Source organism: Geotrypetes seraphini, chromosome 3 (genome assembly GCF_902459505.1).
Source record: "Geotrypetes seraphini chromosome 3, aGeoSer1.1, whole genome shotgun sequence".
NCBI lineage: Eukaryota > Metazoa > Chordata > Amphibia > Gymnophiona > Dermophiidae > Geotrypetes > Geotrypetes seraphini.
This window is the reverse complement of record NC_047086.1, coordinates 6,660,806-6,683,854: the sequence shown is the minus strand read 5'-3', so window position 1 is coordinate 6,683,854 and position 23,049 is coordinate 6,660,806. Positions and strand designations below refer to the sequence as shown.

General features: G+C 45.3%; 2 protein-coding genes across 3 annotated transcripts in view; one reads left to right on the top strand and one right to left on the bottom strand.

The window, feature by feature from the left end:
- AK9 (adenylate kinase 9) overlaps positions 1 to 3,828 on the bottom strand; it is a 1,007,389-nt gene extending 1,003,561 nt beyond the window's left edge. The window contains exon 1 of the mRNA XM_033936269.1: positions 3,695 to 3,828. The gene's annotated coding sequence lies outside the window, so the exon portion shown is untranslated. The remainder of the gene's footprint in view (positions 1 to 3,694) is intronic.
- Positions 3,829 to 3,961: 133 nt separating this feature from the next.
- Positions 3,962 to 23,049, top strand: part of FIG4 (FIG4 phosphoinositide 5-phosphatase) — a 291,895-nt gene continuing 272,807 nt past the window's right edge. The window contains exons 1-2 of one of the 2 annotated variants that reach the window (XM_033936107.1): positions 3,962 to 4,121; positions 13,335 to 13,463. In XM_033936107.1, the coding sequence (XP_033791998.1) occupies positions 13,401 to 13,463 (63 nt within the window). In that variant the 5' untranslated portion in view covers positions 3,962 to 4,121; positions 13,335 to 13,400. Of the gene's footprint in view, positions 4,122 to 4,151; positions 4,285 to 13,334; positions 13,464 to 23,049 lie in introns of those variants that run through there. The other variant, XM_033936108.1, reaches the window with a different exon arrangement.

The following is a 23,049-nucleotide window of genomic DNA, read 5'->3' as shown; positions in this document are numbered from 1 at the left end:
GAATTAGTGTGATAACTCACAGTATTCTATAAGTTATGCATGTAAACAATGGTATAGCGAGTGGGAGGTGCCCCCTGTGCCCTTCTGTTTACCCCCTCCCTCCGCTCCAACCCCCCCCTCCCGTACCTTTCTCTTTGCCCCCTCGTTCCTTCCACACCAAATCTCCCCACTGCTTCTCTGCCACATTCATGCTGTCCTTTCCCACCCCTTACCTCTCAAAATCTTCACCAACATGAGCAGCTTCTTCAGCCTGCTGCTTGCTCTGGCTTTCCCTCTATCACTTCCTGGCCCTGTGACCTAGAAATGATTTCAGAGGGAGCCAGGCTGGTGCTAGCAGCAGGCTAGAGTAGTTGCTCATGTTGGCGAAAATTTTAAAGAGGTATGAGGGGGGGCAGGGAAGGGAGGGTATGACCGTGGAGGGGGCAGAGAGGTGTTGTCATCCCCACCAAGATGATGCCCAGGGCGCTCCGTCCCCGCCCCCCTTACTATGCATGTAAATGAGCCCTTTTCCCCCTAGACTACCTGTAAAATACATTCTATGATGTGCGCAGACAGATAGAAAAACTAAAAACTGACAAATCCCCGGGTCCGGATGGAATCCATCCAAGGGTGCTGAAGGAACTAAAAGAGGAAATACCGGAACTACTACAGCAAATTTGCAACCTGTCTCTGAAAACAGGTGTGATTCCAGAGGATTGGAAGATAGCCAACGTTACGCCCATCTTTAAAAAGGGATCAAGAGGAGACCCGGGAAACTACAGACCGGTGAGTCTGACCTCTGTTCCGGGGAAAATGGCGGAAGCACTAATAAAAGAAAAAATTGATGAACATTTTGAAAAACACGAACTTCTGATAACCAGCCAACATGGTTTCTGCAGGGGGAGATCGTGTCTGACCAACTTATTGCACTTCTTCGAGGGAATTAACAAACAGATGGACAAAGGAGACCCCATAGACATCATATACCTAGATTTCCAGAAAGCCTTTGACAAGGTGCCTCATGAACGTCTACTCCGGAAACTGAAGAACCATGGGGTGGACGGAGCCGTGCATAGATGGATCAGAAACTGGTTAGCGGGTAGGAAACAGAGGGTAGGGGTGAAGGGACACTACTCAGACTGGAGGAAAGTCACGAGTGGTGTCCCGCAGGGCTCAGTGCTCGGGCCACTGCTATTTAATATATTCATAAATGATCTAGAAACAGGAACAAAGAGTGAGATAATAAAATTTGCGGACGACACCAAACTATTTAGTGGAGCTCGGACAAAGGAAGACTGTGAAAAATTGCAAAGGGACTTGGACAAATTGGGAGAATGGGCAGAGAGATGGCAGATGAAGTTCAATGTTGAGAAATGTAAAGTATTGCATGTGGGAATCAGAAACCCGAGGCACAGCTATACGATGGGAGGGATGTTATTGAATGAGAGTACCCAAGAAAGGGACTTGGGGGTAATGGTGGACATGACAATGAAGCCGACGGCACAGTGCGCAGCGGCCGCCAAGAGAGCGAATAAAATGCTGGGGATAATCAAGAAGGGTATTACAACAAGAACGAAAGACGTTATCCTGCCGCTGTACCGGGCAATGGTGCGTCCGCATCTTGAGTACTGCGTCCAGTATTGGTCACCATACCTTAAGAAGGATATGGTGTTACTCGAGAGAGTTCAGAGGAGAGCGACACGACTGATTAAGGGGATGGAAAACCTTTCATATGCTGAGAGATTGGAGAAACTGGGTCTCTTTTCCCTGGAGAAGAGAAGACTTAGAGGGGATATGATAGAGACTTACAAGATCATGAAGGGCATAGAGAGAGTAGAGAGGGACAGATTCTTCAAACTTTCAGAACATAAAAAAACAAGAGGGCATTCGGAAAAGTTGAAAGGGGACAAATTCAAAACAAATGCTAGGAAGTTCTTCTTTACCCAACGTGTGGTGGACACCTGGAATGCGCTTCCAGAGGACGTTATAGGGCAGCGAACGGTACTGGGGTTTAAGAAAGGATTGGACAATTTCCTGCTGGAAAAGGGGATAGAGGGGTATAGATAAAAGATTACTGCACAGGTCCTGGACCTGATGGGCCGCCGCGTGAGCGGACTGCTGGGCGCGATGGACCTTAGGTCTGACCCAGCGGAGGCATTTCTTATGTTCTAGATGTACATATTTATTGAATAGTACTTAAGTGGAAGTTTGGCATTTATACATGTATGTATGTGCACATAGTGTATGCGCCTTAAGCCTATAATTGGTACATCACATTCTTTGTAAGAAAGGTGAGAGATATAATAAAACACATTTTTCAAGCAGCTTTATGGGCAAAGGATTTATTTTGAATCACATATTTACGTCTTTCTACTCTTACCAACAGTTTCTTTGTGCCTTAAAAATAAATCTTTTTATTGAATTTTTTGGTAATTAGATATACAGTACTTTGTTGTTGAAATTCACTTGTATTCTTTATCTTTTGTGAACTTAATGGTATTTGCAGTATAGAAGTAATTTTATGTTATGGGGGGGAGGTTTGGTCAGAGGGGTCCACTGGGGAGTTTCTCAAGGTCAGGAAGTGGGGAGGAGGGAGTCCAGATAGAACATAACAGCATTACTGGGTCAGACCAATGGTCCATCTAGCCCAGTAGTCTGTCCTGACGGTGACCAATCCAGGTCACTAGTACATGGCAGCAGTGGCGTACTAAGGAGGGTGTGGGGGAGGATTGTCGCCCCGAGCATGGTTTTTTTCTATGGGTACGACACCCCTCCTCCTCTCTGCCCCCCCTGCTCCTCTCCTAGCCACATGTACACACCACCTTGCCTTCTCTGTACCTTTTTTACTACCCCGGCACGAGGTTGTTGCCCGGATCGGCAACAGCGAATTCTATGTTGTCACTTCCGAGACCAGCACCTAGGAAGTGACATCATAGGGTGAGCCGACACCGATATGGGCATGCTGCTCATGCCAGAGAAGTTAAAAAGGGAAAGGGAAGGGGGCACACGTGCGGCGGGGGGAGTGGGGAAAGGCCACCACCACTCCAGGCCAGGATTAACTAATAGGCCAAGTAGGCACGTGCCTAGGGCCCGAAATGGTCAGGGGAGCCCGATGAAGGAGGGCATCAACATTGGTTTTTCCAAACGGCAATGGGCCCCTCCAGCATCGATCGGCAACACCCCCCCCCCCCCCCATCAACGGAAAGTAAGACAAGCAAGCAACACGGGTAAGAAAGGCAGCAGGAACTGTATTGGTTGCCCAAAGCTTCCCTGTTTCCGCTTGGGCGCATGGTGGGATGGGATGGGGCGGGGCAGGGGGACCCTGAGGAATTAAGTTTGCTTGAAAAGCTGTCCGCGTCGGGGCTCCGTGGATGACGTCACCCACATGTAGAGAATATGCTGCCTGCTTGTCCTGGGATAATACGCCACTGCCTGGCCGAAACCCAGAGTAGCAACATGCCATGCTGCCGATCCAGGGCAAGCAGAGGCTTCCCCCATGTCTTAATGGACTTTTCCTCCAGGAACTTGTCCAAACCTTTCCAGAGCTTAACTATTCTCTGAGTGAAAATAAATGTCCTCCTATTTCCCTGTAACTTCATCGAATGGCCGCTCCAGTCTTTACCGACCAATTCTCAACAACCCAGCTGCGCATCCGCCCCTGTCAGACTAGAGAGAAGCGATGAGGGAGACGCCGGTCCAGCGCGCCTTCACTCACCTCACAGCACCGACCCGTTGCCGCCACTCCGCGCTGGAGTCCTTTGGTCACCCTGGCAACCGCCGCAGTGACGTCAGGCGCCGGCCGGCTGCGTCTTAATGGGCACGCGCACTACGGCACGTCACGTGGTTCCCTTACACCCGGCTCGTGTAACGTTACAGTAATGGTAGACCCACATTGAATGCAGTTAACTGGATATCTTGGTTTAGAGCCGCCCCTCATTGGGCCAAGCGCCACTGAGCAAACGTTGCATACGCCTAAACAGACAGCTGCCGGCCCCCTTTAATCCCCGCCTCCCGCTCGCGCTTTGCCAGCTAGAATGTTGCCTCCCACGGCTGCCCGTCGCGAGCCACTCGGAAGTCGGCGCGCGGCCGCAGACCCCCGTGACGCCTGAGGCGACGGTCAACTGCTAACGGTCACCCTGGAGGTGGGAGCGCGAGCGTAGTGGCGCGAGAGCGCTGGGAGCGCGAGGTGGCTGTGGCTCAGCGCTCCCCCCCCCCCCCCTCAAGTCCGGATCCAGCGTACAGGTTGAGCCAGTCCCGGCTTTGCTCTGCGAGGTTTTTCGCTGGAATCCCGTTGCCCTTCTACAGGTAAACGGGCGCTATCGCAAAAACTAGGACTGGCTCAGCCTGGGAGGTGGAGACGGATGGACGGGCTCGCGCTAGAGATATGCGCAGAAGGAGCCCGCCCTCGGGTCAGACTGCAAGGAGTTATTTCTATAGTGCTGCACAGAGTCGCAAAGGAGACGGTCCCTGCTCCAAAGAGCTTCCAACAGAGGTGTCAAAGTGGGTCCTTGAGGGCCGCAGTCCAGTCGGGTTTTCAGGATTTCCCCAATGAATATGCATGAGATCTATGTGCACGCACTGCTTTCAATGCATATTCATTGGGGAAATCCTGAAAACCCGACTGGATTGCGGCCCTCAAGGAGGGACTTTGAGATCCCTGGTCTAATCAGTTCCTCTCCAGGTACTGTAAGGAAGCCATACCCAGCAAAAAGAAGCCCTTAGAGCAGGGGAGGGCAACTCCGATCCTCGAGGGCCGTAGTCCAGTCGGGTTTTCAGGATTTCCCCAATGAATATGCATGAGATGTATGTGCACGCACTGGTTTCAATGCATATTCATTGGGGAAATCCTGAAAACCCGACTGGATTGCGGCCCTCCAGGAGGGACTTTGACACCCCTGGCTTACAATCTAAGCAGATGCCATGGATACAGTAGCTCCCTTTAATTTTAGTTTTTGATGTCATTTCAGAAAAGAAATCAAAACCCTGCTTTTCAAAAAATCCATCCAAATATCTTAACCCCTCCTCTTTTACCTCCAGAAGATTCACCTACCTTCAGATAACCTTCCCCCAAATTACCCACCTTAACACCTTCCAATTAAACAAATACCATAAATAGATTGTAACCTACCCTCTCTAACTGCATTCCATATGTATTTTTCATACAGTTCTTCACTGTCAGTTTAATTTCCATCCTATAAGTTCACATAGAATTTCTCTTTTTTCAACCATCTTTATTTTCTCTTCTTTATTAATTTCCAGGTACTTTAGTTAGATTGTGAGCCTTCGGGACAGTAAGGGAATTTTTTAAGTACCTTCTTACTTCTCATTTATAATCTTAATGTATATTTTCTTCAAACCGCTTAGAACCTAACGGATGTAGCGGTATATAAGAAATAAATTACATTACATTACATTACATTTCAAGTCTCCCCCTCTCATATTTAGTTGCGTCAATGTTTTCATCCCCATTTTAATATTTTTTTTAACTTTGTAAACCGACCAGATACATGTTAGGTATATCAAATTATGAATAAACTTGGTTAATCAGCTGGCTGGCTTGGAGGGCAGAGGAGAAGGGGTTAAGGATTGAAAGCTATATCAAAAAGGTGGGTTTTCGGGCTGCTCTTAAACAGGGGAAGGGGCTTGACGGACAAACTCGGGGGCAGCTAGATGAAAGGAACGAAGTCTGGAATTGGCAGAGGAGGAGAAGGGTAACGTTGAGAGTGACTTATCTGAGGAACGGAGGTCTCTGGGAGGTGGATAAGGAGAGAGAAGCGAGGAGAGATATTGAGGGGCAGCAGAATGAACCCACTTGTAGATCAGCAATAAGAGCTTGAACTGTATGTGATGGCAGATAGGGAGCCAGTGAAGTGACCTAAGGAGTGACATGAGCGTAGCCAGGTTGGTAGAAGATGAATCATGTAGCAGAGTTTTGCCCAGATTGCAAGGGGGAGAGGCGACACTGCAGGAGACCAGTTAGGAGTAGATACCCCTTGTCCCTAGTAATCCAGTTGCCCAGCAATTCCTGTCCTCGAGAGCCACAGGCAGCTCAGGTTTTCAGGATCTCCACCATGATGAATATGTACGAGTTGGATTTGCATGCACTGCCTCCTTGAGATACAGCTGGCACTAATTCATCGTTCAGATGGATTAGACTGAAAGCTGTTTCTTGCTGAGACAGACCAAAGGTATATAGAATCGAGCACCCTGTATTTGCCCAGTCTAGAAATGTACCTGGCTAGCAAATCCCCAAAAACAGACTCATTCTTTGCAGGGATGAGCACTAGCCCTGCAGGCTTATATTTGTTTCTGGGCTTTTCCTCTAGGAATTTGTAGAGCTCCTTATTCAAAGCTTTGTCCACGTCATTTGACAACAGATTACACAGTTTGATAGTTCACTGAAAGAAAAAATATACTTTTTCCCAATTTGTCTCAAATCTACTTCGGGGTGGGTTTTCTAGTCCTAGTGGAATCTGAATTCAAAAACGTTCATGAGTCACCTGTTTACATAGGCCACTGACAGCCTGACCAATATTTTGCCCAGCATAGCATTAGTTGGAGATTGCTTTCTTTGGCATCTGCTGCCCCTGCCTGTTCATCTCTCGTATGATTTTATAAATCTATGTAGTATACCCTCCCTTTTCTTCACTTTTATTTCATGATTTTTATGGGAAGGGTGACCACATGTCAAATAGAATGAGCCCAGTTAAAGGATATCCTAATGCTTAGAGCAGTGGTTCCCAACCCTGTCCTGGAGGAACACCAGGCCAATTGGGTTTTCAGCCTAGCCCTAATGAATATGCATGAAGCAAATTTGCATGCCTATCACTTCCATCATATGCAAATCTCTCATGCATATTCATTAGGGCTAGCCTGAAAACCCGATTGGCTTGGTGTTCCTCCAGGACAGGGTTGGGAATCACTGGCTTAGAGCAGCAAGCTGAGAATTAGAGAAGCCCACTGCTGCTTTCTATGATCTTGGGCAAATCACTGATGCTCTATTGCAGGGGTGCCCACACTTTTTGGGCTTGCTAGCTACTTTTAAAATGACCAAGTCAAAATGATCTACCAACAATAAAATTTAAAAAACACAAAGCACACTGAACGCAGAGAAAATGTTAATTATCCTTTATATTCAAGTTTCAAGTTTATTTATACATTTGATGAATCGCCTATTAAAATTGCTAGGCGATGTACATAGTCTAATTAAAGAAAACAGAGAAACTATTATAGAACAAATTCCGCAGGTTTTCTAAGAGGTCAAGGCAGATGACTTTATGCAATGTCACCTCAGGAACAACTGTACAAAAATAGACAAATATACCCCCCTCCCTTTTTACTAAACCACGATAGCGTTTTTTAGCACAGGGAGCTGCGCTGAATGCCCCGTGCTGCTCTCGACGCTCATAGGCTCCCTGCACTAAAACCCGCTATTGCAGTTTAGTAAAAGGGGGCCATAGTGCAAAATATAGACAGCAGATATAAATTCTCAAAACGGACACATTTTGATCACTAAATTGAAAATAAAATCATTTTTCCCACCTTTGTTGTCTGGTGATTTCATGAATCTCTGGTTGCACTTTATTCTTCTGACTGTGCATCGAATATTTCTTCCCTTCTTTCAGCCTGCTGTATGCTTCCAGACCTCATTCCCTCCGCCAACTTTTTCTTCCTCTTTCCTTGCCCCCCTCCCCTTTCTTTCTGTCTTCCTGTCCCCCCTTTCTTTCTTTTTCCCTTCTTTCTTTCTATCTCCCTGCCTGCTCCCAAGCCACTGCTGCCACCATCGGGGAGCAAGCCTACAAACCACCGCCGCCCCAAGCTCTCCCTGCTTCCCCACACAGAAACGTCGGGCCGACCAGATTTCCTCTTCCCAACGTCATTTCTGACGTCGGAAAGGAAGTTTTGGGCCAGCCAAGCAGTGATTGGCTGGCCCGGAACTTCCTCTCCGATGTCAGAATTGACGTAGGGTGGGGGAAGTTGGTCGGCTCGGCGCTTCGCAATCTACCAGTCAATCGCGATCGACCTTTTGGGCACTCCTGCTCTAGATCCTTGCAGATCAGAGGTTTATTTGTATACCCTTCTGCTAGAAGAATAAAGAGAATAAAATTATTAGAGGATCTGTTTGCATATTGAGTGGTTGAGTTGGATATACTGGTTTCTGAGCTGTTGTTTTGTGCAATGATGATTGGGATTTTCGGGGTAGAATTAAGACCTATTTAAAAAAATGTGTTTAAACAGTAAGACCCAGATTCTCTAAACGGTGCCAATTTTTTTTAGGTGCCAATAGGTGCTCAAGGTCAGTAAAAAAAAAAAAAGCCGCTTTAATGCTGTTTTTAACCGAGTTCCAAGGTAGCTAAAAAATTGGCGCCAGAATCATGCCTCTGTAGGTGCTTTAGGCTGCCTAATGCCTCTGCACTGCCAGAAGAAGTAATAAATCGATTTTGGAAGAGATCAAACTGGCTATGTCACTCAAAGCCCAAATGATGAAGTTATGACTGTCTTATTTTGGTTACACCATCAGAAGAGAGAGATCATTGGAGGAGGACATCATGTTTGAGAAGATCGAAGGAACCAGGCGAAGAGGGCGACCTGCAATCAGATGATTGGACACATTGAAAACAACCATGGGGATGACGCTGGAGGACCTTTCCGGACTAGCACAAAACTGATTTCTTTTTAGATCCGCAATTCATCGAGTCGCTAGGACTTGAACATGAGTCGATGGTACCTAACAACAATAATGCCACTGTATGTGTGGCTAACACCAGACGTGGCATTAGGCGGCCTAAAGCGCCTACAGAGGAGCGATTCACGTCAAAGTTAGGTGCCAGAAATGTAGGCCTGGAAGACCCTAGCCTATGTTTCCTTTGCTGGAGACGCGATTCTGTATGCTACTACTATTTATCATTTCTATAGCGCTGAAAGCGTACGCAGCGCTCTACATTTAACATACAACAGACAGTCCCTGCTCAGAAGAGCTAACTATCTAATTAGACAGGACATCTCAGGGTTGGGGAGATTATGGTAGAAGAAATGATACAGTGGGTCTAGGTATCTGACGAGTAGGAGTTAAGAGTTGAAAGTGGGCTTTTAGCTTGGATTTGAACGCTGCTAGGGATGGAGCATGACGTTTTGATTCAGGCAAGCCTGTTCCATAAGGTGCGGCAAGAAAGAAAGGACGGAGTGTAGAGTTGGCAGTGGAAGAGAAGGATACAGATAAGAGAGGCTTGTTCGAACGGAGCTCACGGGAAGAGAGTAGGGGGAGATAAGTGAAGAAAGCTATTGGGGGGCTTCAGAGTGAATGCACTTGTAAGTCAGTAAGAGGAGCTTGAACTGTATTCGGAAATGAACGGGGCGCCAATGAAGTGACTTGAGAGGGGTAATGTGAGAATAGCGGCTCTCACGGAATATGAGTCGTGCAGCAGAATTTTGAACGGATTGAAGAGGTGAGAGGTGGGTGAGTGGGAGGCCTGAGAGAAGTACGTAGCAGTAGTCTAAGCACGAGGTGATGAGAGCGTGGATAAGGGTTTTGGTAGTGTATTCAGAGAGGAGAGGACGGATTTTGGTAATATACTGTAGAGGATTTTGGTGGTTTGGCACCATTGTGTAATTGACACGTGATCAGTGGCCACTTTTAAGGTGGCTGGCGCCGGTTAGAGAATCCAGGCCTAAGTGATTCTGTATGTGGATGTGTTTTAATATTGTTAAATTCTTGGGAATGCAAAGTTTGGGTGGACTGTAAATCAATTAATGTCACTTTCTTCAATAACACTAGAGTATTTTTGCAAGTTACTGTGTTGTCCCAAGTGGATTACTATAATTCCCTTTATTCTGGAATTTCAGTGAAATTTATGAAGAAAATTTGCTTAGTGCAGCTGCAAGATTAATATATAGGAAGTCTAGATATGGTTGATGAACTTTCATTGGCTCCCAGTTGAATTATGTATTAAGTTTAAGTTGTGGCGTTTGGTCTTGAAAACTGCACGGGGGAGGTGTCAGAAGGTTTTCCCTATTTATTTCTGTTGCTGGATGGCTTCACCAAGAGTCGCAATCAAGGCTGTTTATCTTTTCCATCAATGAAAAGAATTAAACTTAAATCTGTATATTACATTACATTACATTACATTAGGGATTTCTATTCCGCCATTACCTTGCGGTTCAAGGCGGATTACAAAAGGTTAATTTAAAAACAGAGTTACAATGATTAGCTAGAGAGGTAGGTTGTAGATCTTATAGACATTTAGCGGGTTGTTGAGGGTGAGGTGGTTTGTAGTAGAGTTGATAGGTGGTCAAAGTGGAGGTTCTTTTGTTATTATTAGTGAGTAATGGTTAGATCGATCGTCAGTTTTGGTGTTACTAAGAGGTCGTGATGTTATTGCTGCTTCAGGAATTTCTTGAAAAGTGTGGTCTTTATTTCCTTTCTGAATGTCCTATAGTCTGGGGTGGTCATCAGAAGGTTGGAGATTTGGTTGTCCAGTCTTGCGGCTTGAGTGGCTAGTAGGCCGTCGTGTAGTCTTGTTCTTTTTACTTCCTTGATTGGGGGGGGGTATGAATGGGGAGTGCGTTTTTCTGTGTCTGGTAGTGGGTGCTTGGATGAGGCGATTGTTCAAGTATGATGGGCTGTCTCCGTGTATGGTTTTAAATAATATGCAGTAGAATTTGAATTGGATTCTTTCTTGGATTGGAAGCCAATGTGAGTTGATGAAGGCATCCGTAATGTGGTCATGTTTTTTCAATGAGTATATGAGTCTCAAAGCTGTATTTTGGATTGTTTGGAGTTGTCTAATCATAGTTGCAGGGCAAGGAAGGAAGAGGATGTTGCAGTAGTCCAATATACCCAGTATTAGAGATTGTACTATAAGTTGAAATTGTGTTCTTTCAAAGAATTTTCGGACTTGTCTCAGGTTTCTCATGATTGCGAATGATTTCTGAATTGTTTTATTTATTTGCGGTTGCATAGTGCAGCATCTGTCTATGGTCATGCCAAATAGTTTTATGGTGGTTTGGATGGGATATTTGATTGCGTTTATCTCTAAGTTGGTTGTGGTTTGGATCTTGTCATTTTCGAGAAGGATGAATTTGGTTTTGTCTTGGTTGAGTTTAAGTTTGTGATTTTTCATCCAGGTTGTGACTGTTTCAAGTGTTTGGTGAAGTTTGTCTGTCATGGTAGGTTTGGAATGATCGTATGGGATGAGGATGGTGATGTCGTCAGCATAACTATAGGTGGTTATGCCCAGATTGTCCAGATGCGTTCCTAGAGAAGCAGTGTAGAGATTGAAGAGGGTAGGGGATAGTGGAGATCCTTGTGGTACGCCGCAATCTTTCTGCTATCAAATGGCTGACTTGGAATTCGTTACCTTTAGTAATTCTTTTTCATATGGCTTTTTGTAAAAAACAAACTTTTTGCTAATCCCCCCTTTTTATCAAGCTGCACTGCTGAGCAGTCCATAGGGTTAGACTGGAAGATTCGGCATTTAGTATTATATTGTTATTACGACTTGCTTTGAACCCGTTTTGTGGAGATATGGTATTTTATTAGAGCTTTGTATCCCACCATAACAAAGCATATTCTAGCTTTTCTCGAAGAGCAACCTCTGTGGTTACTTTTGGGATTGGCATATTAGCATGTCCTACCTTCTTGCGAGAGGTGGGGAAGGTGGTTCTGGTGATGTAAACGTGAACTTCTTTATTTTATGTATTTATTTAGAGAACTTGTATTTTAGCAAGGACAGAGTATAGAATAGAAACATAGAATATGACGGCAGAAAAGGGCCGGTGGCCCAACAAGTCTGCCCACTCTAGAACCCTCCCTCCAACTAGTCTGCCTGCTCAATGACCCTTCTCCCCTGGAGTATCTATCGATTGAGCATAACTCCACAGTACTCCCACCTGTTTGTCCCATCGACTCTTGAAGTCGAGCACGTTACTGGCCTCGACCACCTGGTGGGGAAGATCATTCCATCAATCAATCACCCGTTCGGTGAAGAAGTATTTCCTGGTGTCACCATGAAATCTTCCCCTCTTAAGTTTTAGTGGATGCCCTCTTGTCGCTGTGGGACCCTTTAGAAAAAAGATTTCCTCCTCCACTTTGATGTGGCCCATGATGTATTTAAATGTTTCTATCATGTCCCCTCTTTCCCTGCGTTCTTCAAGAGAATATAAGCGCAGTTTGATCAGACGTTTTTCAAATGGGATGCCTTTTAAGTCCTGAGACCATCTTAGTGGCCATTCTCTGTATCGACTCCACTCTCTTCACATCTTTTTGATAATGTGGTCTCCAAAATTGGACACAGTATTCCAGGTGAGGTCTCACCATGGATCTGTATAACGGTAGTATGACTTCCGGCTGATAAAGCTCCTTCTGATGCAACCCAGCATTTGTCTGGCCTTCGCTGAAGCTTTCTCCACCTGATTAGCAGCTTCCATATCGTCCTGGATGAGAATTCCCAAGTCCCTTTCTGCCGTAGTTCTTGTTAAGTTTTTGCCGTTTAAGGTGTATGTTTTGCGTGGATTTCCACTCCCAAGGTGCATCACTTTACATTTCTTGGTATTAAAGTTTAGTTGCCAAGTACTGGACCATTTTTCCAATACAAGCAGGTCTTGCTCCATAGTGTTGAGCCTGGTTACACCATCAGGTTCTGAGGCCCTGCCCACAACTTTGCATAGTTTAGCATCGTCGGCAAATAGTGTAATTTTGCCTCAGAGTCCCTGAGTCAGATCCCCAACAAAGATATTGAATAGCATCGGGCCCAAGACCGAGCCCTATGGCACTCCGCTGATCACTCTCGACGTTTTTGAGGGGATACCATTTACCACCACTCTTTGAAATCTTCCGCTAAGCCAGTCTTGTACCTATGCTGTCAGTGTTTCTCCTAGTCCTAGTGAGTTCATCTTATTTAATAACCTTTAGTGTGGAACACTATCGAAAGCTTTACTAAAGTCCAAATACACTATGTCCAGTGATTCACCCTCATCCAGTTTTTTTGTTACCCAATCAAAGAAGCTTATCAGATTAGATTGACAGGACCTTCCCGTTGTAAAGCCATGCTGGTGGGGATCAAGATGGTGTGCAAGATGATGTGTAAAATCATATAAGCAATTTTTTAGGAAACCACTTTATTAATTATTAAAACGTTGGTATTTACTTTTCATAGTGTTCTACTCAAAATGCATGATAATACATAATAAACAAAGCAAGTGTAATTGTACAGATATCTCATCCTCCGTCTCCCTCTGACTAAAATACAAAATCATCAAGGTGTTTCCCTTCTCAAATATGTGAGAGTTGTAAATTTGCCATTTTTTTAAGTAAACCATTTCTAAAGAACTGCTTTTTGTGTTTTTTTTACTTCTAGGTCTGATCTTTAGAAACTGCTGAGGAAAAGCACTGCTCCTGGGCACCTGAAGAAGGCACTGCCACCATGCCAGCTGCTGTCCCAGTTATTAGCTGTGTGCAAAAGCTGGTGCTGTATGAAACAAGAGCTGTAAGTAACGGATACTTTTCTTAAAGGAACAGGGCGTGGTTTGGAAGGGAAAGGGACAGGGACTTGTATACCGCCTTTTTGGTTCACATACAGGTACTTCAAGCATTTTCCCTCTCTGTCCCAGTGGGTTCACAGTCTATCTGTCTAATGTACCTGGGGCAGTGGAGGATTAAGTGACTTGCCCAGGGTCACAAAGAGCAATGCAGGGTTTAAAGCAGGGGTGGGCAACGAGGGCTGCTATCCAGTCTGGTTTCAGGATTTCCCCAATGAATATGCATGAGATCTATTTGCATACAGTGGAGGCAATGCATGCAAATAGATCTCATGCATATTCATTGGGGATTGTGGCCCTCGTTGCCCACCCCTGGTTTAAACCCACAACCTCAGGGTTCTGAGGCTGTAGCTCTAACCACTGCACCACACTCTCCTTCACGACGTATCATGGATCCTGCTAAAACAGGGAAATAAGTAGTAGTAGATATTCAAATGATTTCTGTAGCGCTACTAGACATACACAACGCTGTACATCAAAACACAGAAGAGACAGTCCCTGCTCAAAAGAGCTTACAAGACAGACAAACTGGACAAGGTGCATCAATACTGGACAAGGTGCATCCAGAGCTCCCAGGCCTTAGTGCCTCATGAGCTGGCTGAAGACAATGAGGCAGCCGGCTCTGCTTTCACTACCTCCGGAGGGATTCCCCGAACCGCAGACGGTAGGGAAAAAAGGATTCCCTCTCAGCTGATTTTTCAGCAGCTGATGATGGCTTGCCTGCTTTAGCGTCTGGGACAGTTTAGGTTTCCCAGCCGCTACAGGCCCTGGAGGGGTTATTTTTGGCGGGATTTTTGCCATTTTGACAAATTTTGCAAGTTTCGCCCGGGGTGTGAGGCTGCTTCTTTCCAGGCTTCCGAATTTTCCCCGGGGTCAGTTGGCTCAGCCCTTGCAGTCCTTTCAGGGGGCCCGTCAGGGGGCTGGGAATCCCCCCCCCCCCTGTTCCCCTGCTGCCCGTCCTGCACAATGGCTCTTTGCCGGCGCCCCCTTTGGTTCCAGTGGGCGCCCGGCTGCGCAACTTGTTTCCCAAGTGGGCCGAGATCACATCCGATTGATGGGTCCTGGTGGTGGTGCGGGGCAGTTATGCTCTGGAATTTTGCCTGCTCTCTGCAGAATCATATCTAGCCTCTCCGTGTCAGGCGGCATGGGAGACGCTAGCCTTTCACCAGACCCTTCAGCGCTTGCTAGATCTCAAAGCGGATGTCCAGTGTCCCCTCAGGAGTGCAGCACCGGCTGGTACGCCATTTTCTTTGTGGTGCCCTAAAAGGAGGGGACCTTTTGTCCCATCCTCAGTTTAAACAGGGGTCAACAGAGCTCTCAGAATTCCCTTTTTTTTTCGCTTTGACACACTGCAGTCTGTCCTTCTGGCGGTTCAGCCGGGGGAGTTCCTGACTTCTCTCGCTCTGGCGGAGGCCTACTTGCCTGTTTCCATTCAGGCCTCTCATCAACTCTTTCTTCGCTTTGCGATCTTGGGTCAGCACTATCAGTTCTGTGCGCTTCCCTTGGGCCTGGCCACGACTCCCCGGACGTTCATCAAAGTGATGGTGGTCCTCATAGCGGCATTGCAGTCGGAGGGCATTCTGGTGCACCCCTACCTGGATGACTGGTTGATTCGGGCGAAGTCATTGCAGGAGAGCACCCGGGTTACGGCTTGGGTGGTGGAGTTTCTCCGGTCGCTGGGCTGGGTGGTCAACCTTTCCAAGAGTCGGTTGGTCCCAGCTCAGCGTCTGGAGTACCTTGGGGTTCTGTTCGACACCTCCTTGGGAAAGGTCTTCCTTCCAGAGGCCCGGGTAAGCGAATTGCACTCTCAGATTCACCTTCTTTTGGCGTACCGGTGTCCTCGGGTGCAGGATTTTCTCCAAGTCTTGTGGTCGATGGCAGCGTCCCTGGACGTGGTGAGATGGGCGCGGGCCCACATGCGTCCTCTTCGGTATGCTCTGCTCCGGAGATGGTCACCCCAGAGGCACAGTTTGGATGTCCCTTTCCCTCTGCGAGGCTTGGCGCGCTGCAGTCTTCGTTGGTGGCTCCAGACCTCTCATCTGGTTCAGGGGGTGAGTCTGGATCTACCGCAGTGGATGGTGCTTCTCACGGATTCCAGTCTCCTCGGTTGGGGGGCTCAATGTCTAGGTCACTCAGCTCAGGGCACCTGGTCCACGGAGGAGGCGTCCTGGTCAATCAACGGGTTGGAGACCAGAGCCGTCCGTCTGGCGCTGTTAGCCTTCCGTTCCCTCTTGATGGGCAAGTCGGTCAGAGTCCTGTCGGACAATGCCACGGCGGTGGCTTATGTCAATCGTTGGGGCACCAAGAGCGCTCAGGCGGCGCAGGAGGCAGTTCGGCTCATGCTTTGGGCGGAGTCACACCTTCTGGACTTCTCGGCCTCTTACATAGCCGGGGTAAAGAATGTTCAGGCGGACTTCCTCAGTCGTCACATCTCAGATCCCGGAGAGTGGTGTCTCAGCCCTGTGGCTTTTCAGTTGATAGTGCAAGCTTGGGGGTCAGCCCCTGATGGCCACGAATGGCAACGCCATGGTGTCTCGCTTCTTCAATCGTCGCAGGGACAGTCTGGCCAAGGGTCTAGATGCTCTGGTTCAACCATGGTCAACAGAGGGGCTGTTGTGAGTGTTCCCTCTGTGGCCATTAGTGGGCAGAGTTCTTCTCCGCATTGTTCACCATCCTGGTTTGGTGGTTCTGGTGGCTCCGGATTGGCCTCGACATCCGTGGTACGCGGATCTGGTGACGCTCTGGTGGCGGATCCTCTTCCTCTGCCTCTCTTGGATGACCTTCTGATGCAGTGTCCCGCCCGTGTGAGAGACTGCTTTGGTACGTCCCATTCATAAAGATTAACCTCTACTGGTCTGGAGAGTGCTAAAGAAGGAGAAATTAGGTTCTTACCTGCTAATTTACTTTCTTTTAGCTTCTCCAGAACAGTAGAGGTCCCCACCCTTTCTGTTTGTTGTGTTGTTGGGGCTGTTTCGCGGGCAGTTTTTGTTTTTTGCTGCGGGTTCTAGTATTTTTCTAGGGCCGGGGAGAATTAAAGAACAGCGGCTGTGGCTCGGCTGGCTTAGCTGGCGAGCTGTGGGGACATTTTTCCTTCTGGTATTTCTCCTCTGCATTTTCCAACAGCATTTGGGTATGTTAGTTGTTACACCTGTTCGGAGCATTGTTTATTTCTGTTTCCAGTTCTTAGTTTTGCTTGGCTATTCGGCAGACTGATGTAGAGAAGGGAGTATATTATATACTATTCCACAGTTTTGTTTTCAGTCTCCACCTGTTGGTCATGATTGTATATATGCCCATTCGTAAAGATTAACCTCTACTGGTCTGGAGAAGCTAAAAGAAAGTAAATTAGCAGGTAAGAACCTAATTTCTCCTTAGTAAATCTAGCTCTCAGATTGTATCAGAAGTCAGACACTACTGTTTCTCAAGAAAGCAGAGTTGAAACCTGGCTGGATAGATAATGTATCTGAAAGTAGTTTTTTTGTTTAACTTGCCAATCTTGAGGATCCATGGAAGGATCCCAAGTTCTTCAGTAATGTAGTTACCATATATATAGAGAACAAGGTTGTCTGTATTTTTGTGTGACAGGGTAATTATTTCTTCATTGCTGCAAGAACTTCTGTTGAAATATTATGTGACATTTGCTGCAAGCAATAAACCTGATGCTGAGCTTTGCACGTTGCTGAACCCTGCTTGTTTGACAGCTTCACTTTTGTGACTAGATCAGATCTGGCATAGAACTGAAAGGTGAAAGATGTCCGAAAGTTCTTCTTCCCTTAAGATTGCATCTATGTATACATCAAACCTCTGGCCTAAGCTGCCAGGCCTCGTCCTCCTTGACAGTGCTCTTCTTTGTACTCTGGGATTTTGTGGTTATAAAACAAATTTACAAATGGGGCAACAGGCCACAGGAGTAGGGGTATGGTGTGGGAGTGGCATCACCTATCTTGAGAAAGAGCTGATTGTAGGGAATCTTAGGACCTGTAAGACTAGAGGGCAGATTTCTATAGGAAGAGACATAGATTAAGTATTTCGGTGGAACCTGTGCAGAGTGCCTAATTCATCTCTGGCGTCCTTTTGGACAGACAAGATGGACTGTGCTGGTCATTATCTGCCAACTTTTACTGTGTTTTACTATGTAGAGACCAGTGACTCTGATGAGCAGCCAGCGGGCATGTCCTTTTAAGGTCAGACCAGAAGAATGGACTGTGCTGTCCTACCAGCAGATTGAGGCAGAGAATCTGAACCTTTCAGCGACCTCACTGATGCAAAGAGTACATTCTCCTTAGATTTTAGTGTAAGAGAATACAGTGGAAGCTGCATTAAATCCTAGAGGTACCTTTGACAGCATGCAGAAGCATACAAAGTCTGGCCCACTGATGGAATTGCTGAATAGCTATATGGCAACATGACATTCATAGGAGCTGTGTCAGTATTAAGTGCTGTAACCAGCACATTTGGAACTGGGCAACTCTTCAAAACATATTTCTCAAACCCATATAATGTATAAGGGAAACAGAATGCTCTGGCCAACAGGCTCAGCAGATTTCTTCAGCCCCATGAGCGGACTCTCGACTTCAAACTCTTATGGCACATCTGTTTGCATCTCCCCACAACCACAAGTTGCCTCAATTCTGCTCCAGACGGTTCTCTCCTCGTCGTCTGGAGGTGGATGCATTTCTTCTGGATTGGTTACACAAGTCTGTATGCCTTTTCACCAGTCCCTCTAGATTTAAGGACTTTAGTCAAAGTCAAGCAGGAATCAGCCACCGTGATCCTATTAGCTCATCGGTGTCCCAGACAGCCTTGGTTTTCCCTTCTACTTCAATTGAGTGTCAAGGATCCAATTCCATTGCAGATCTTTCCTTTCTACTCACACAGAATCAAGGATCTCTGTTGCATTCCAATCTGCAATCTCTGCACCTGACAGCTTGGTACCTCTCGACCTGACTCCAACAGATTTCAATCTTTGAACCAGTACAAGCCGTTATAGCTGCTTCCAGAAAGCTGCCTTCTCAGCACTGCTATCGACTCAAATGGACATGCTTCATTTTGTGGTGTAATCTCCATCACCTGAATCCTTCCACATTTTCTATTCCTTCAGTATTGGACTACCTTCTCCATTTATCCAACTCTGGACTTAAGACCACTGGTCAGAGTTCAGCTCAGGGCTATTAACGCTTACCAAGCTTCTTTCAACAATAAACTCTGGCTACTCATCCACTTGTTTCCTGGTTTATGAAAGGACTCCTGAACGCGAAACCTCCACTAAAGCTCTCTCCAGTTCTCTGGGATTTCAATATGGTTCTCACCAGTTAGATGAAGCCACCATTTGAACCATTAAATGCATGAACTAATCAAACCATCAATTCTAGCAACATTCATAACTGAAATAAAGGCCATAATAGCATCTGATATAACAAATCTAAATCAAAATATTTTAAAAATATCATCATAAATGTTCAAATTATAATTGAAATTGAGTCATAATCCTTATTGAGTGTTTAAAGGAAACTGTGGTGGACATATCATAAATTATACAGACTTCAATCTTAGGAACCTCTTATGATGTCTACCATTCCAAGTTCCTGTCTTGTATATTGTTGTAATCATTTATGTCCACCACCCCCTACCAACAAAATAATTAATCTACTTAATTTAATTTAATACACTATAATTATTATAATCACTAAATTTATTAGATTTACTATTATTTTAAACACTAATCTTAAATACTTTTAAAATTGTGAGGTGGTAACCGCATGTGTGGAAAACCTAAATTATTAATTCATTTTAGATTTCTATTATATTAAAATGCAATGAATTTATAACCTTAAAAAATTCCTGCACATGCACTTTATTAGGCTTGAGTGAACTTTTTAAAAAAACTAATAGATACATCGTTTTTTAAATGAAAAAATAAAGAAAGAAAAAAATAAAGAATGAAATAAAGTTGTTTAATAAATCTGGACTGATGCAGAATGAAGTAACCGGCAGTGTGGTGCCTAGGTCCATACAAATGTCATTAACTGATATAAATAAGATTGGTTGAAGAGAAATATTTTTGAAATATCTTCTGAAGTAAAACTTGATACAATACCAAATATTTGATTAATCAACAGGTGATTTTCATTGGGTTGTATACTAGATATGGCAAGCCAGTTTAGTGAGCTTCAGTGCCAACTCCAGTACTTGAAATTAGCCTAGAAATGCTACAGAAAAACCATGATCAAGTGTTTTATCTTATTCATTGTTGGTTTAATCATGAATTGTTGGGCAGACTGGATGGATCATCCAAGTCATTATCTGCTGTCATTTACTGTTACTAGGAATTCTAACTGGATGCTAAGAAAATAGTTTGGTCATATTTTCAGAATTGTAAATGCCTTGGAACTATAGTTAAATAGAAATAAACATTAACAAATGCAAATAAACAAATAAGGTCATACATTTTTTTAATAGTCTCTTCTTTCAGGTATGAATAGAATGAGCAGAAGAAAAGTTTTTGAATAATAATAGAAGTGACCAGCAGGGGACAGCAGAGCACCATCTGTGCTTTAAAGGATGATGGAGAGTTGAAAAACCTGTTTTCTCCTTAACAGAGAAACATGACGGCAGATAAAGGCCAAATGGCCATCCGCAGTAACCATTATCGCTTTCTCTTTCCCAGAGATCCCACATGCCTATCCCAGGCCCTCTTGAATTCAGACACAGTCTGTTTCCACCACCTCTTCCGGGAGACTGTTCGACACCTGTCACCTCTTAACTTCAACCTATACCCTCTCATTGCAGAGTTTCCTTTCAAATGAAAGAGACTCGACTCATGCACATTTATATTACGTAGGTATTTAAAAATCTCTATCATTATCTCCCCTTTGCAAAATATACAGATTGAGATCTTTAAGTCTGTCCCTATATGCCTCACACCATTTTAGTAGCCTTCCTCTGGACCGACTTCATCCTTTTTATATCTTTTTGAAGGTGCGACCTCCAGAATTGTATACAATATTCTAAATGAGGTCTCACCAGAGTCTTATACAGGGGCCATGATACCTCTTTTTTCCCACTGGCCATACCTCTCTCTATGCAACCTAGCATCCTTCTAATTTTCACCGTCACCTTTTCAACCTGTTTGGCCACCTTAAGATCATCACATACAATCACACCCAAGTCCCGCTCTTCCATCGTGCACAAGTTCTTCACCCCCTAAACTGTACCGTTCCCTCAGGTTTTTGCAGCCCAAATGCATGACCTGGCATTTCTTAGCTGCCAAATTTCAGACCATTCTTCAAGCTTCTCCAGGTCTTTCTTCATGTTATTCACACCATCTGAGTGTCTACTCTATTGCAGATTTTGGTATCATCCGCAAAGAGGCAAATCTTACCCGACAACTCTTCAGCAATATCATTTATAAAAATGTTAAAAAGAACAGGCCCAAGAACAGAACTTTGAGGCACACCACTGGTAACATCCTTTTCCTCAGAGCGATCTCCATTGATCACTACCCTCTGTCGCCTTCCACTCAACCAGTTCCTGACCCATCCCGTCGCTTTGGGGCTCATCCCAAGGGTACTAAGTTTGTTTATTAGACGTTTGTGTGTAACACTGCCAAAGGCTTTGCTAAAATCTAAATGCACCAAATCTAGCATACATCCTCTATCCAATTCTCTGGTCACCCAGTCAAAGAAATTGATCAGATTTGTCTGACAAGATCTACCTCTAGTGAATCCATTTTGCTTCCAGTCCTGCAATCCACAGGATTCTAGAAACTTCACTATTCTCTGATTTAAAAGCGTTTCCATTAATTTGCTTACCACAGAAGTCAGACTTACTGGCCTGTAATCCCTACTTCTTCCTTACTTCCATTTTTTGTGTAGCGGGACCACATCCAGTCCTTCGGTACCATTCCCGACACTAGAGACTCATTGAAAAGGTCAGTCAGCAGAGTCACCAGAACTTCCCTAAGTTCCTTCAGCACCCTCGGTGTATACCATCCGGCCCCATCACTTTACCTTTATTTTAGCTAGCTCCTCCCGAACACAACCCTTTGAAAATCTGAAACTCCTTCATCCCTATTCACATTTGTCTTCTGCAATCCCACTCCTGGTGCTTCAGCCGTGAACACAGAACAGAAATATTTGTTAAGCAATTCGGCCTTAAGTAGTGGAAACGTCATAATTTAAGTTTAGTGGTACAGGTTTTGCTGCATTCTCTGAGAATGGCAATATCCTTTACTCTTAGCAGAATTGTGCACAAAAATTCAAAATTTTGTGCATAAAATGAGCAAATTCTGCAAGTGTATTTGTCAAATTTAAATTATATTTTTGCTAATTATCCATATTCAAAATAAAATGGGGTGTTTTTCTGTATCTTTTATTATCTGGATGTTTTATTTTTCCATCATGTTGCTTCCAGTTTCTCCCTACTGTTTTCCTATCGTCTGCTAATTCTCCTTTAACGGTTGCTATCCATTTGTCTTTTCTTCTCTCTCCTGTCTATTCCCTCACTACACCAGCCTCTGACTTATTGATCATTCCTTTTTAGCTCTTTTCTGACTCTTTCTTACCCTTCTCCTCTTTTTAACTTCTCAGCTACCTATCACATTTCTTTCTTCTCTCCCATATTACCATCTTATTCTCCATTCCCTTTCAACTTCAATGTACTCCTTATATCCATATTTCTACCTTCTGTAATAACTATGCTCTCATGTTTCCTAACCATCCCTTCCTTCCTCTCCTGGCCTCTCTCTCATGGTTCTACCATTCTCAGGGCCTTTCTTCTTCCACCCTTATAGTCCAGTATCTGTTCCCTCTTCCTTCCCTTCCCGTCCTCGTAACCTGACATCTGCTTGTTGTTTCTCTCTTTCCTGCTGCACCCTCCCCCATGATCCAGCATTTCTCCCATTCTCTTCCCTCACTCCCATTACTAGGCATCTCCTCATCACTCCCTTCTGCTCCTGGATCCAACATCTCCCACCTTCATCTCCTGTGCCTCTCTCCCTCCCTCCCTCTCATCCACCCCCATGTCCAAGTTCTCTCCCTCCCTCCCTCTCCGTTCCTCTCCCCATGCAGTATTCTCTCCCTCCCTTCCACTGCCATATCCAACATTTCTGCTTATTTTCCACTGTTTACTCTCTCTCCCTCCCTCCCTCCCTTGTACCCTGGGTCAAACCTCTCTATTCTCCTCCATTATCATGTGCATCATTTCTTTCTCTTCTCCATGCACCATCTCTCCCTCCCCCCATACCTTATGTCCAACATTTCTCTCTCTCGTCCTTCCTTCTCCATGCATGCATCCTTTTCTACCATTCACAGGATTTCTCCCTCTCACCCCTTTTCACTTTTTTATTACGTCTGTCCCTTCTCCATCCCATGTCCAATTCTTTCCCTCTCCCCTCTCCCCCCATTTGCAGCATCTTTCCTCCTATCCCCCTGTTTACTAGCTTTCCTTCTTCCCCTCCCCCCTCTGCAGCATCTTTCCTCCCCTGCCAACCACCATCTTTCCTTCCTTTCTTTCCCTCATGCAGCAGCTTTCCTT